This window comes from Nerophis ophidion, linkage group LG17 (genome assembly GCF_033978795.1).
Source record: "Nerophis ophidion isolate RoL-2023_Sa linkage group LG17, RoL_Noph_v1.0, whole genome shotgun sequence".
NCBI lineage: Eukaryota > Metazoa > Chordata > Actinopteri > Syngnathiformes > Syngnathidae > Nerophis > Nerophis ophidion.
Genome location: NC_084627.1, coordinates 20,351,173 through 20,366,844, shown reverse-complemented (window position 1 = coordinate 20,366,844; position 15,672 = coordinate 20,351,173). Strand labels below are relative to the sequence as shown.

At 39.1% G+C, this 15,672-nt stretch overlaps 1 protein-coding gene across 3 annotated transcripts in view; it reads left to right on the top strand.

The window, feature by feature from the left end:
* dym (dymeclin) overlaps positions 1 to 15,672 on the top strand; it is a 146,973-nt gene that overhangs the window by 13,636 nt on the left and 117,665 nt on the right. For all 3 annotated transcript variants that reach the window (XM_061876488.1, XM_061876489.1, XM_061876490.1), the window contains exons 3-7: positions 1,442 to 1,494; positions 1,563 to 1,656; positions 1,784 to 1,920; positions 9,025 to 9,097; positions 15,445 to 15,570. In XM_061876488.1, the coding sequence (XP_061732472.1) occupies positions 1,442 to 1,494; positions 1,563 to 1,656; positions 1,784 to 1,920; positions 9,025 to 9,097; positions 15,445 to 15,570 (483 nt within the window). The remainder of the gene's footprint in view (positions 1 to 1,441; positions 1,495 to 1,562; positions 1,657 to 1,783; positions 1,921 to 9,024; positions 9,098 to 15,444; positions 15,571 to 15,672) is intronic.

Below are 15,672 nucleotides of genomic sequence, written 5' to 3'. Positions count from 1 at the left end.
AGGATTTCAGCAGGATCTACCCCAGTCTGCTGACACGCTAGCTGAGTAGTAGATTTTTTTTTTTAAAGTTTTTATAATTGTAAAGGACAATGTTTTATCAACTGATTGCAATAATGTAAATTTGTTTTAACTATTAAACGAACCAAAAATATGACTTATTTTATCTTTTTGAAAACATTGGACACAGTGTGTTGTCAAGCTTATGAGATGTGATCCAAGTGTAAGCCACTGTGACACTATTGTTCTTTTTTTTTTAAATTTTTATAAATGTCTAATGATAATGTCAATAAGGGAGTTTTAATCACTGCTATGCTGAAATTATAACTAATATTGATACTGTTGTTGATAATATTCATTTTTGTTTCACTACTTTTAGTTTGTTCTGTGTCGTGTTTGTGTCTCCTCTCAATTGCTCTGTTTATTGCAGTTGTGACTGTTGCTGGGTCAGGTTTGGTTTTGGAATTGGATTGCATTGTTATGGTATTGCTGTGTAGTGGTTTGTTGGCTTGATAAAAAAAAAGAATCGATTCTGAATCGCACAACGTGAGAATCGCGATTTGTTTTCGAATCGATTTTTTTCCCACACCCCTAATATGTACATATACATATGTATATGTACATATACATATACATATCTAAAAGGTATGTATATGTACCTACATATACATATCTAGGTATATGTAGGTACATATACCTACATATATGTAGGTATATGTAGGTATACATATACCTACATATCTAAAAGGTGACCAAATTACGCACGTTTGCATAATTTGTATAACAAACACCACAAAATGTTGTCTGCTCTGTCGTCCACAAGTTGAACACATTCTTGTGCACCTTTGTGCATGTTTTGAAAGTTAAAAGTCAGTTGTAAACTTTTCACTCCTCCATCACATTGCACGTGGTATATCCGTACTTTCAATTAGAACATCTTGTAACTGTTGGCGATTTATGGTGGTGATTTTTGTTGGCAAATGAGTGAATAATGAGTGATTAAGGAGTGACTGAATTATGTCCATGTTAATGTAAACAAGGAAGTGAAGACGTGGGGTGATGCGATGGAGACGTTTTCATCGTGTTTTGATTTGGATTGATGAAAATTTCGATTGGCCAAAATCTGAGGTGAATTTGTGGGTATTGGACACATTTGCGAGGCTGCCCATAATTCCTGGGAATTAGTTGTACATGCGTGATGTGGTGCGACCGCAACATTCATTAAAAATTATACTATATAGAGGAAGTGCTGCTGTATGCAGTGTGGAACATTTCCAAACAATTAATTTGGGAAAAAAATACAAAATATATTATTATAAAATTGCAATTGTATTTTTAAGGGCTTCACTTTCTAATAAATGAGTGCCAGGTGCTCTCTACAGTTGAGGGAATACTCAGCCACTGTATTAGACACATCTCTCGTTTTGTTTTGTGCTTTAAACAGTGGTGACTCCAAGTTGCTGGAAGAAGCAGTTTTACCGTTGGCAAAGCTCTTAAGTATGTTGCCTCTCTTTATTGCATCAATTGATGAATGTTGCAGGACCTAATATTTATTTCCTGTTCAGTTGAAAACAATCCCAGAACAGGGAACTTTGGTGCTCTGGTGAGAATCTTCCTGGGAAGAACCAAAGAGCTGAAAATCTCTACAGAATGCCAAGAGTGAGTGTTAATGTGTCTAAGATGCTTGAGTTACTAATATAATAACAACATGGGAGAGGTTGACCTTTTGAAACAAAGTCACCATGAACCATGATTTTGTCTGATGTGCTCCGCCTTTGTTCCACAGTCAACTGTTCATTTGGCAGGCGCACAATGCTCTCTTTATGATCCGCTGCTTGGTCAAGGTGTTCATCCGGGAGATGAGCGAGGAGGAGCTGCAGTTGCAGTTCAGCTACCAGGAGAGGGCGCCAGGCTCCTGTGGCGGTGAGCACTGTTTCTCTCCCTCATACACTGGCACACAGAGACAGGAAGTTGTTGTCAAAGGAGGATGGAAACTGGGAAACAATCTGACATAATAATAATAATAATGACTTGTAGCAGCTGTGTTGAACCCAAAAGTGACGTATTCCGATCCATGACCTAAAATCCATGTCACAGCCAGTCAGGTTCTTGGATGGTTTTCCTCACAAAACAACATGTAAGCCCAAGCTTTATTCCTCTACCTCTCTATTTTGTCACTCTATTTGTGATACTTTTAAGAAAGCTCACATTGGAAAGACCTGCTTGGTGCTCGTAGACAAAAACATGGCTGTCAACTTCCTGCGAGAATAATAAGACGTTTGACCGTAAACATTCTTGGCACAAATCTAATGTTTAATACTGTGTATTAGAACTTATATAACAGTACATCTACATAAAAATTTCCATGCAGAATTGGTTTTGACAAACATTTTCTGTAGCCCTTAAATACAGTACAAAATATGACAACATTGGACCCAAGACACATTGTATGACCTTTATTTTGTTTCGATTTATCCTTGCAAAAGTAATAAAAATGAGAAAAATATCAGTATTTAGGTGTCACAGTCATTATTGAACATAATAACACAATCTAAGTTCGGATGTTAAATTTTGTCATAAATGTTATCACATACAGTCAAAAAGCTAAAGAAAAAGCAGTGCACATTTTAAACGACGGGTTATTACCGGGTTAATAACAGGGCAGCACGGTGGAGGAGGGGTTAGTGCATGTGCCTCACAATACAAAGGTCCTAAGTATCAATCAATCAATGTTTATTTATATAGCCCCAAATCACAAATGTCTCAAAGGACTGCACAAATCATTACGACTACAACATCCTCGGAAGAACCCACAAAAGGGCAAGGAAAACTCACACCCAGTGGGCAGGGAGAATTCACATCCAGTGGGACGCCAGTGACAATGCTGACTATGAGAAACCTTGGAGAGGACCTCAGATGTGGGCAAGCCCCCCCTCTAGGGGACCGAAAGGAATGGATGTCGAGCGGGTCTAACATGATACTGTGAATGTTCAATCCATAGTGGCTCCAACACAGCCGCGAGAGTTCAGTTCAAGCGGATCCAAGACAGCAGCGAGAGTCCCGTCCACAGGAAACCATCTCAAGCGGAGGCGGATCAGCAGCGTAGAGTGGTCCCCAACCGATACAGGCGAGCGGTCCATCCTGGGTCCCGACGAGCGGTCCATCCTGGGTCTCGACTCTGGACAGCCAGTACTTCATCCATGGTCATCGGACCAGACCCCCTCCACAAGGGAGGGGGGGACATAGGAGAAAGAAAAGAAGCGGCAGATCAACTGGTCTAAAAAGGAGGTCTATTTAAAGGCTAGAGTATACAGATGAGTTTTAAGGTGAGACTTAAATGCTTCTACTGAGGTAGCATCTCGAACTGTTACCGGGAGGATATTCCAGAGTACTGGAGCCCGAACGGAAAACGCTCTATAGCCCGCAGACTTTTTTTGGGTTCTAGGAATCACTAATAAGCTGGAGTCTTTTGAACGCAGATTTCTTGCGTAGTCCTGGATTCAATCCCGGACTCAGGATCATTCTGTGTGGAGTTTGCATGTTCTCCCCAAGACTGCGTGGGTTCCCTTCAGGTACTCCGACTTCTTCCCACCTGAGTTGAGTTCCTCCCTCCTGACTTTTAACTTGAGTTGCTTTTTTGTCGTACTTTATTTGTTTGGCTTCTGGATTCACATTCACTTTGACATTTTCTGGTTGACTTGAGAGTTATTTATCCGACTCAATTCCGAAGGCCCACTTTAGTCTGTAGCCTCTTTTACGCCACAAAATGGCCACATCAACGCAATAAACACACATACTTATTGCGGCAAAGCGTCCTACCTATTCAGTGGCCTAGTGGTTAGAGAGTCTGCCCTAAAATCGGTAGGTTGTGAGTTCAAACCCCGGCCGAGTCATACCAAAGACTATAAAAATGGGACCCATTGCCTCTCTGCTTGACACTCAGCATCAAGGGTTGCAATTGGCGGTTAAATCACCAAAAATGATTTTTGGGCGCGGCCACCGCTGCTGCCCACTGCTCCCCTCAACTCCCAGGGGGTACACAGGGAGATGGGTCAAATGCAGAGGATAAATTTACCACACCTAGTGTGTGTGTGACAATCATTGTTACTTTAACTTATTTTTAAGATATGTACGGTATCATATTGACTGGAATGCAGTGTTTAATGTATAGTGCCACGCTATTGAACTGACGGCCTGATGGCCAAATCTGGCCCAAGATTGACACCATACCAGCTCCCCGAAGTCAGCTAAAACTTAAGAGACAAATACTTTTGCAGCAAATTCCTTAAAACACTAAAGTGCTCCAGTTGTATAAGGGAACTTGAGCAACTGTAAATCAGATCTTTGCATTGACTTTTTAACTAGCTAGCAATCATAGGACACTGGGGTCTAAACTTGGGATTCACATAACTGAGGTGGTCCTCATAGCACCACTTTAAGTCATTTCCTTCCTGGAAGGTACAACTTTTTTTTAGTTTGTCAGTGAGGTGTTGCTGTAGCTTGTTAGATTCAGATGCGCTCAGTAGTCATTTATTCAACTTCTTTAGTTATACTTGCAGCGTTCCTCAAGGTTCCATTTTAGGTCCTCTCTTTTTTCTCATTTGGGCTATTCAACTGGTGGCCTGTGTGTTTTGTTAAGAAAAAACCTGTAGAAGACAGGATTTTGCAGCAGATTCCTAAAAACACTATCAATACATCAACGTTTATTTATATAGCCCTTAATCACAGATGTCTCAAAGGGCTGCACAAGCCACAACAACATCCTGGGTCAGATCCCACATCAGGGCAAGAAAACTCAACCCAATGGGAACAATGAGAAACCTTGGAGGGGTCTGCAGGTGTGGGAACCCCACCCCTTGGCGACCAGTGCAATGGATATTGAGTGGATCTAGTTAATAGTGTGAGAGTCCAGTCCATAGTGGGGCCAGCTGGGATCATCTTGAATGGAGACAAGTCAGAAGCACAGAGACATCCCCAACGGATGCATAGATGAGCTGTCCATCCCAGGTCCCAACTTTGAACAGCAAGCGCATCATTTGTGGTCACCTGATAACCTCTCCACGCAGGAGAGGGGTGCAGAGCAGAAAAGAGATGGCAGATCAACTGGTTTAAAAGGGGGATCTATTTAAAGGCTAGAGCATACACATGAGTTTTAAGATAGGACTTAAAGGCTTCTACTGAGGTAGCATCTGTAACTGTTACCGGGAGGGCATTCCAGAGTACTGGAGCCCGAATAGAAAACACTCTATGGCCCGCAGACTTTTTTGGGGCTCTGGGAATCACTAATAAGCCGGAGTTCTTAGAACGCAGATTCCCGCCCGGGACCTAAGGTACAATACAATCAGCAAGATAGGATGGAGCTAGACCGTTTAGTATTTTTTACGTAAGTAGTAAAACATTAAAGTCGCAGCTTAAAGGGGAACATTATCACCAGACCTATATAAGCGTCAATATATACCTTGATGTTGCAGAAAAGGACCATATATTTTTTTAACCGATTTCCGAACTCTAAATGGGTGAATTTTGGCGAATTAAACGCCTTTCTATTATTCGCTCTTGGGGCGATGATGTCACAATGTGACTTCACCTAGGTAGTCAATCCACCATTTTTTCAAACACATTACAAACATCGAGTCAAACCAGCTCTGTTATTTTCCGTTTTTTCGACTGTTTTCCGTACCTTGGAGACATCATGCCTCGTCGGTGTGTTGTCGGAGGGTGTAACAACACAATCAGGGACGGATTCAAGTTGTCTTATGTGGAGTGTGCATCGATTAGCACGGCATGCTAATCGATGTTAACATGCTATTTAGGCTAGCTGTATATACATATTGCATCGTTATGCCTCATTTGTAGCTCTATTTGCATCCAACCATTCCCTCCACCCACACTTAATGCCAAACAAACATTTACCAATCGACGGATTTAAGTTGCTCCAGTGGTCAAAACATCCAAAAGTACCTCGTCTGCACATTTTACCGGCGATGCTACGACAGACATGGCACAGAGATGTATGGATATCCTGCGACACTCAAAGCAGATGCATTTCCAATGATAAAGTCAACGAAATCACAAAGGTGAGTTTTGTTGATGTTATTGACTTATGTGCTAATCAGACATATTTGTTTGCAGCATGACTGCCAGCTAATCGATACTAACATGCTATTTAGGCTAGCTGTATGTACATTTGTAGCTATATTTGCATCCAGCCTTTCACTCCACCTACATTTAATGTCAAACAAACACTTACCAATCGACTAATTTAAGTTGCTCCTGCCCATTTTACCGCCGATGTTACGACAGACATGGCACAGAGATGTATAGATACCCTGCGACACTCAATCGTTGGTCAGAAGGCGATCGCTGAATAGCTTCAATAGCTATTCGCTCAATAGCTTCAGTTTCTTCTCCAATTTCGTTTTCGCTATCTGCCTCCATACTCCAACCATCCGTTTCATTATATGCGTAACCTGTTGAATCGCTTAAGCCGCTGAAGTCCGTGTCTGAATCCGAGCTAATGTCGCTCTATCTTGCTGTGCTATCCGCCATGTTGGCATCACTAAATGACGTCACAGGAAAATGGACGATGGATTTAAAGAAAGCGAAAATCAGGCATTTTAAAGCCTTTTTTCGGGATATTCCATGTTGGGTAAAATTTTGAAAAAAACTTCGAAAAATAAAATAAGCCACTGGGAACTGATTTTTATTGGTTTTAACCCTTCTGAAATTGTGATAATGTTCCCCTTTAAGTGCACAGGAAGCCCGTGCAGGTGAGCCAGTATAGGCCTAATATGATCACTCTTTCTTGTTCTTGTCAAAAGTCTTGCAGCCACATTTTATGCTAACTGTAATCTTTTAATGCTAGACATAGGGAGACCCGAAAATAATACGTTACAGTAATCGAGACGGGACGTAACAAACGCATGGATAATACTCTCCGCTTCGGTGGTGGACAAAATGGAACACATTTTAGTGATATTATGGAGATGAAAGAAGGTTGTTTCAGTAACACTTAATGTGTGACTCACATGAGAGAGTTGGGTCTAAGATAATACAGAGATTATTTACCGAGTTGCTTTGTGTAATTGTTTGGTGTCAAATGATCAGGTGGTATTATTAAAGCGCTATACAAGTACAACCCATTTATTATTAAATCGGTGCTGGTTGTTAGCAGGACCAATAATCATCATTTCCATTATCTATGCATTGAGTAGCAAAAACTTAGTGGACATCCATTGTTTGTTTTAATTTAGACACGTCTCTAGTTGACTACAATCCGGCGTGTTGGTCAACTTTAGGGGCATGTCGAGTTGGTTGTCATCGGCATAACAGTGAATGCTAACACCGTTATTGTGTATGTTTCCATGTAGAGGCAGCATATAGATGCTGAAGAGTGCAGGGCCAAGAACCGAACCCTGTGGAACTCCGCACGTTACCTTAACATACTCCGTAGTCACATTGTTATGGGAAACTCATTGCATCCTGTCAGTAAGATAGGAGTTTAGATATTAGAGTACTCACACTGCAAAAAGTCAGTGTTCAAAAAGAAGAAAAAAAAAATTAAAAAATGAGGGGTATTTTACTTGAACTAAGCAAAATGATCTGCCAATAGAACAGGACAATTTGGCTTGTCAAGACTTTCCAAAACAAGTAAAATTGGCTAACCTCAATGAACCCCAAAATACCTTAAAATAAGACAATTCTCACTAATTACAAGGAATTTTTCTTGGTAGAAAAAAATAAGTCCTTTTTGCTGAATATTTAAAAAAAATATTCTTAAATGAAGTAAATGCTAGGTCCATTATCTTGACATAATGATATGCGCTCAGTATTACATTTCTTGAAACCAGCAAACTTATACTAAAAACTAATTTATTGTTCTTAACGGAAAGACAACAATGCAACCGCTTGTTACTCTCGGGGTCTCCTAGCCGTTCAGGCAAATCATATGGTCTTAAAATGCATTTTTTCCATCGATAACATTACATCATCGCGCCAAGTGCGTGCTCTTTCAGTCTATTAGTGCGCATATATACAGCCCGGCCTCCGGCCAAAAATGTTTTAATTGTAATTTTGAAGAATTCATCTGAATGTGCATGAACTATTTATGTTCAAAATTGTTAGAAATGTCACATGTTAAATGTTTAAATATTAACTATCAGTTCACTGTACTGTGCCAACTGTACTACTATATGAGTACGTATTTTCTATTGTGTCATTGAAAATAAAACAGCAAAGTCCATTTGGCTGTCATCTGTTTTAATTATGAGACACAATTGTGTCAAAACCTTGATTTTTTTTTCATGCTTGAAGTAAGAAATTATTACTTTGAAAAAGTCGTTTTATTCTTGTGAGTGTTGATGACACGGCTTTGCATCAGTTGATATTCTAGTTTCAAGCATGTTTTACTCAATATAGGTCATAAAATCTCAGCAACACGCTGTAATATCTTACTGAGATCATTTAGGACCAAAACCCTTACAACATGTAAAACAATCTAACATGAAATCTGCTTAGTGAGAAGAATTATCTTATCAGACAGAAAATAAGCAAATATCACCTTTATTTGAAAGATTTAATCTTACTTAGTGTTCAGTTTTTGCAGTGCATAGAGATGATCTTTGACTAGATTTGTTGTAGAAGGTTCTTAAAAAAAAGTGTGAAAAAATAAATAGACCAAACATAAATGTCTATTATAGAGGACGCTGGTTCTGCGAAATATACAAAATAGGAGTAATATTAAAGGGAGAAGTTTGGCTCCTCGATCCTTAGCTTTGTGGGAATTTAGCCCCCAAGTCAATTTAGTTGAATATCTATTCTTCAAGGTCTACGATCAAGGTGGAAACATGTCGGGTTGAGTTGTTTATTCTTTGGTGCTTGTTGTGTGACTCACAGCCATCACTCACTCAATGTATTGTGCTATCTCTGTGAAAACACTTACAGCTCCTCTCTGGCCTGTCCTGACCTTCTAAAGGTCAACAGGGAACTTCAACTTGTTTGTTGTAACGTCTACCACCTTTCTTACAGAATCGGGCTGTGAAGATCTCCTTGAAGAGCTCTTGGCCAACCTGGTGCATCTGATTGTTGAAGTACCCCTATTGTAAGTCGTTGTCTTCTTTCTCTCTGCATGACTGTTGAACATAACTTGTTTTTAAAAGTCAAGATGTGTAATAGAATAAGATGTTTACAATGACATTCTTTATCAGGGTTGTTCCCACGCTGTTATTTAATAATGTCCGTAGTCTTGTCTGACATTTTTCATAACCAGCAGTGATGTCCTTACAGAGTTCCTCACTTTTGATATTCCTGTTTTTATCATCTTTTTCATTTGTGTTTATTGGGTCCAGAATTTTAGTCATTGGCATGAACATTTTTTTTTGTAGTGTTGGCATCACTTTGAGTGAGTCACAAAGCAAGTCCACGTCATAAAAAAAAAAAAAAAGAAAAAGATCCTGCCTGAGTTTACTTTGAAATTACTCGGCCAGCTAGCTCGGCTGCAGGCTGAGCGTAAGAAATGAAAGTGTTGGTTAGTTTTTATGAGAAGAAGAAGAGCAGATGTTGTGCCAATCAGCCGGGTGGAGGGAATAAGAATAACAATAACAGTAATAATTGGAAAAATACTGTCAGATTTTTCTTCGAATCTGTGTACGATGTACTAACCTAGACAAGTGTAGAATGTTCAACAATTAAGACTAAAGGATCAAAAGTGTTGGGAACAATGGCCGTAATAACCATTTGTCTGAGAATGTGTTTTTGTCATTTCAAAATTATTAAAATGTTGTATGGGTTTAAAGGTCAGTGCAAGTCAAGTTCTTCTTGTTTTGGTGGTGATTTTCCTAAACTGTTCCACAAACATGGAAACAATACAGTAAGTTAGTTGCCTATTAAGTCTTGCTAAGAAGAACAACCCCACGTAGTAATTGATTAATTAAAGTCCCTTTACATGCAAAATTGTATTTATGATGTTTTAACAATAATATGTGCCTGTTGATGAGAAAAATCACTCACATGAAAAGGTGCTAAAATGCTCCTTTTCAAGGTTGCTACACACTGGTTGCTTTGCTACACATCTTGAAATAAATCTTGGAGCTCTGCCAACTGAGCTACATACATGTGAGCTGTAAGTTGGGTCAGTTAGTTTTCCTTCAACAAATAAGCTAAATAATGCTGCTGGTAAAAAGTAACATTGGTGCTCAGGCTGTCGTCCTGCTGAGAGATTCAACGACTTGATTGGAAAGTGAAGTGAATTGTATTTATATAGCGCTTTTTCTCAAGTGACTCAAAGTGCTTTATATTGTGAAACACAATATCTAAGTTACATTATTATTACTATTTTTTTTCTATTTTTGTAAACAACGGCAGTGACTAGGATGGCGGAAGCGGGGATCGAACCTGCAACCCTGAAATTGCTGGCACATCCGCTCTACCAACCGAGCTACACCGCCCCTGATTCGACTATTAACCTCCCACTCGAATAATCTGATATTAAACACCCTCCCTCGTAATACCTGCTGTGTTCCCTGCGTACATACAGCAGGTGTGTTGGGACGATAATCATTCGATTATCGATTCATACATTGTGTGCAGACAAATACCGTATTTTCCGGACTATTGAGTGCACCGGTGTAAAAGCTGCACCCACCGAATTTTAAAAGAAAATTTTCCCCATGTATTAGTCCCATCAGACTGACTATATAACCCGCAGACATACAGTATATGTTGTGAAATTAGGTTTTTACACCGAAAGATTTTCACTAGAGATGTCCGATAATGGCTTTTTTGCCGATATCCGATATTCCGATATTGTCCAACTCTTAATTACAGATTCCGATATTACCGATACCGATATATACAGTTGTGGAATCAACACATTATTATGCCTAATTTTGTTGTGATGCCCTGCTGGATGCATTAAACAATATACATTTACCATGGATTGATTAACGTGGACCCTGACTTAAACAAGTTGAAAAACTTATTCGGGTGTTACCATTTAGTGGTCAATTGTACGGAATATGTACTGTACTGTGCAATCTACTATTACAAGTCTCAATCAAAAACAAGGTTTTCCAAAATAAGAGAACAACTTCAACTTGTTGTGATCCGATGGTCGGATCATCACCATATTGTTATTTTTGTTCCATTTTTATATCACTCTGCGGTTTGACATGCTTAGTTCCTATTTTATTCGTTTCCATGGTCACTCATTAGTTTCAGCTGCTACTCTCTTTTCCAGCACACCTGTCTTTACTAATCACCACCTTTTATAAGCCAGCCTTTTCTGTTCACTCGTTGTCGGATCTTAGTTTGTTCTCATACAACTGCTTATGACTTGTCTCTCACTCTCGATTTCGCTAGCTCTCACGCTGAGCTTTATTTTATTCCCAGCTTTCACACTAGTTGTTTTGTGTTTCCTTTTGTGTGCCTTTGTGCCAAATGTTTGCTATTTCGGTTAGTTTGACCTAGCTTTCCATGCTAGCGCTTTTATTTGCCTTTTCTATTTGTACCAGTGTTTTTGTTCATAGCTCCTTTTGTTTAATAAATCCCTTAGTTCTTACCTTTTTGCTGTGTTCTTGCTGACGCATCCACGGAGGACCGAATCCGGCAACAATATGCCACACAAGTCTAACACAACTCCAGTTATGGAGAAAAAAAAATGCCAACAGGCACTGCCATATTTAGTATTGAAGTCACAAAGTGCATTATTTTTTTTTAACATGCCTCAGAACAGGTTGGAATTTGGGACATGCTCTCTCTGAGATAATCCTGATACACATTACAACTATGGGAAATACTATATTTTGACTTTCACAAAGTGCATTATTTTTATGTTTTTTTTAAACTTGCCTCAAAACAACAGCTACAAAAACAACGAAGGCACACAGCTTCAGTCCAGAGTATACTAGAGCATACTTGCCAACCTATAAACCTTCGAATTCGGGAGATGCGGAAATGGTTGAAGTGGGGGGGCGGGTTTGGGGGGTGGCGGGGTTTGGTGGTAGCGGGGTGTTTATATTGTAGCGTCCCGGAAGAGTTAGTGCTGCAACAGGTTCAGGGTATTTGTTCTTTTGTGTTTATGTTGTGTTACGATGCAGATGTTCTCCCGAAATGTGTTTGTCATTCTCGTTTAGTGTGGGTTCACAGTGTGGCACATATTTGTAACAGTGTTAAAGTTGTTTATACGGCCATCCTCAGTGTGACATGTATGGCTGTTGACCAAGTATGCATTGCATTCACTTGTGTGTGTGTACAAGCAGCATATATTATGTGATTGGGCCGTCACGCAAAGGCAGTGCCTTTAACGTTTATTGGCACACTGTACTTCTCTCTACGTCCGTGTACACAGCCATGTTTAAAGAGTCATAAATTTTACTTTTTGAATCTGATACTGATCATTTGGAACCGATACCGATAATTTAAAGCATTTATCGTCCAATGATATTGGCAGGCCGATATTATCGGACATCTCTAATTTTCACCATAATTGTATTACAAACGGTGCCTGTCACACGGCAGAAAAGTTATTGTCATGGACCCGCTAGCTGCGGAAGCTAGCTCTTCAAAAAGCTAAACAGACTCAATAACTCCACGGTGACATTTTAATGAATTTATTGTGGAATTTGTGAAACTTGAAACAATACAAAAAGAATGCCATTGTAAGTTAATACCAACACAGACACTTATAAACGTGTTAGCGTATCAGATAATGCCAACGATGCTAGCTTGATTACGTTATGAAAGCACGTGCAAATATGAATGAAAACGCTACCACGAAACATGACGGTTTAATAAGTATTGTTTTAGTCATACTGCAAAACCTACAAACGTTGCTTTGAGTGATGCATGAAGAAACCATACCAGTAGAAACACTATTGACGAATAGTAGATGGAACTGAATTTGATTGCCAAATGGGAAATGTTTTCTGAGTTCTTTGCATGCATGTTATGTAATTTTACATTACATTTTCAATGATAATAATGTTAATAAATGATCTACTAAAAAAGTAAATATTCTTTGGTACATTACAAGGGACATGTATGTGGTAGATGAGGGTAAAATATATTGCAGGGGTGTCAAACTCAAATACAGAGTGGGCCAAAGTTTTAAACTGAACAAAGCCGCGGGCCAAGGTTGAACAAATTAACCTTTTAATAGGGACCCAAACAAGTTTTGCATTAAATATTGAACAAGCAAGGCTTATATAACTTTAGTGACATGCAAAATCCAGTTTCAAATAGTAATAATAATAATTAAAAGAATATCAATGGCATATCAAATAAAATTTGAATATAAAAATGTTATGTCTTTTTTTCTATTTGCAATCTTCTGAGGTAAATATCAATTTTTTTCCACAGGCTAATAATACATTTGAAAATAAAATAACAATAATGAATGAACCAAACATTCAAGCCTTGAAGTAGCAAGAGAAAATGCATGAATAAAACATTAACTATTGGTCAGTTTGCTGGAAGTTTCCTGGAAGAGTTAGTGGTGCAAGGGTTTCTGGGTATTTGTTCTGTTGTGTTACAGTGCGGATGTTCACCCGAAATGTGTTTGTCATTCTTGTTCGGTGTGGGTTCACATTTTGGAGCATATTTGTAACAGTGTTAAAGTTGTTTATATGGCCACCCTCAGTGTGACCTGTATGGCTGTTGACCAAGTATGCCTTGCATTCACTTGAGCGTGTGTGTGTGTGTAAAAGCCACAAATATTATGTGACACGCTGTTAGTATGGAGGAAAAGCGGACATGACGACAGGTTGTAGAGAACGCTAAAGGCAGTGCCTTAAATGTACGCCCCCAATATAGTTGTCCAGGTGGAAATCGGTAGAAATATGGGAGAATAGTTGCCCCGGGAGATTTTCGGGAGGGGCACTGAACTTCAGGAGTCTACCGGGAAAATTAGGAGGGTTGGCAAGTATGAGTATTAGCGGTGAATGCGGTATTACAGTGGCAACGACGCTGTATAACACCGGCGGGCCAGCTCTAATGCTAAATTGATATCGCCTCAAGGGCCAAATTAAATTACACAGCGGGCCAAATTTGGCCCGCGGGCCAGAGTTTGACACCCATTATATAGTGTAATTGCAGGAAATGTTGTCATGATTTTCAAAATTGTCTTTTAGGGTTTGCGTGACAGCACTTTTCCTCTTTTTTTCTCAGTTTTCCTCTTTTTTTCTCAAAGGGTGCACACATCCCTGAGTCTGTGTTTCAGCTTTATTTTAATTGGAAAAGTCGCAAGTCAGATCTGTTTTTTTTTTACTTTATTAAAAACTGTATTCCTTTTATAAGTACCTTTTGACTTTGGAATATCTACATTTCATTAACAATTTCTTTAAAAAAAAAACGCCTTAGATGTGACAGCTCATCAATGATGGGAAACGATTATAAAAATATATACCGGTTGTCAAAGACAACCCTACATAAGTTCCAATTGTGAGACCCCTGAGACTTATTAAACATTGATGAAAAATACTATAATATATAACATTTTAATCAGAGTTATTTGTGTCAAAACATTCCATTTCAATGTATGAGATTCTTCTTGCCCTTTCCCTGTGAAGTCTTCTCTGCGTACGTCAATCATTTAACCTCACATAAACGGATTCGACATTCCAACATATTATTCATTGTTCCTCGCTTCCAGACCCTCCCTGTTCTGTGGCCGCTCCCCCTTTCTCCCCCCTTGATCTCCACCACTTTGTGGCTCTCGGCCCGTTTCCTTTGTACGTGATGGCGGTGCAGATAGATCTATTCCTTCTGGAGGGTTTCCTCACCCCTTTCCCAAATCCCAAACAGATTTCACTCTGACTTGTTTTTAAGATAAATGTCAATTGTCTTCATTTGGTTTGCACATCTTCATACATTTTGGCATTAAAATCCATTTGCTTCACTTTGTTTGATCCTCATCTGCTGTTTTTTGGATACACCATTTACATTATAACGGAGACATGCATGTTTAACGTGTTTATCAACACCTCTGTGGGTTTTTTATATGGTATTCTAACACAATTTAATGTGGTTATGTTATCATGAAAAGCCAATTATATCAAAACTGTTATTAATGCATCTTGCTATTCAGATTTTTAGTACTATTGCAATTTGAATTGTAAAGTTTTAGCACAAATCAGGAGAATTTGTTTTATTTGTTTTATCTTAATTCCACTACAGTTGGGAAGTAGCATTTGATATTAAAACATTCTGTACAAACAAATAGAGTGCTTGGAGTCTCAAAAATAGTCAAGACAGTTGATTTAAGTCATAAAAGGTTGAGAACGCTAACACATTATAAGATGTGTCTTGGCTGATCCACCAGTGATATAGGCCCATTATACTCTGTGATCAGACGGTTGCCATGGCAATGACATACATTATGTGCTCTTCATTAAAAATTTGTGCTGTTGTTTTAAAATGTTGCTTTAATGTACGTGACTGCCTGCCTTACAGGGATATCACGTACAGCATCCTGTTTGAAGCCGTGACCACCTTGCTGGTGTTCTTCTCCTACCAGCTGTTCTCCAAAGACATCCTCAGAGACTGTTTAATCTACCGGCACATCATGAAGGGGCGCTGGTGAGTGTGCATACACACACCCAGACACAGCATAGAATATTTCAAGAATTCACTAATTTCTCAATAATTTAACAATACAAATTCAGTACCTCATAAAATTGC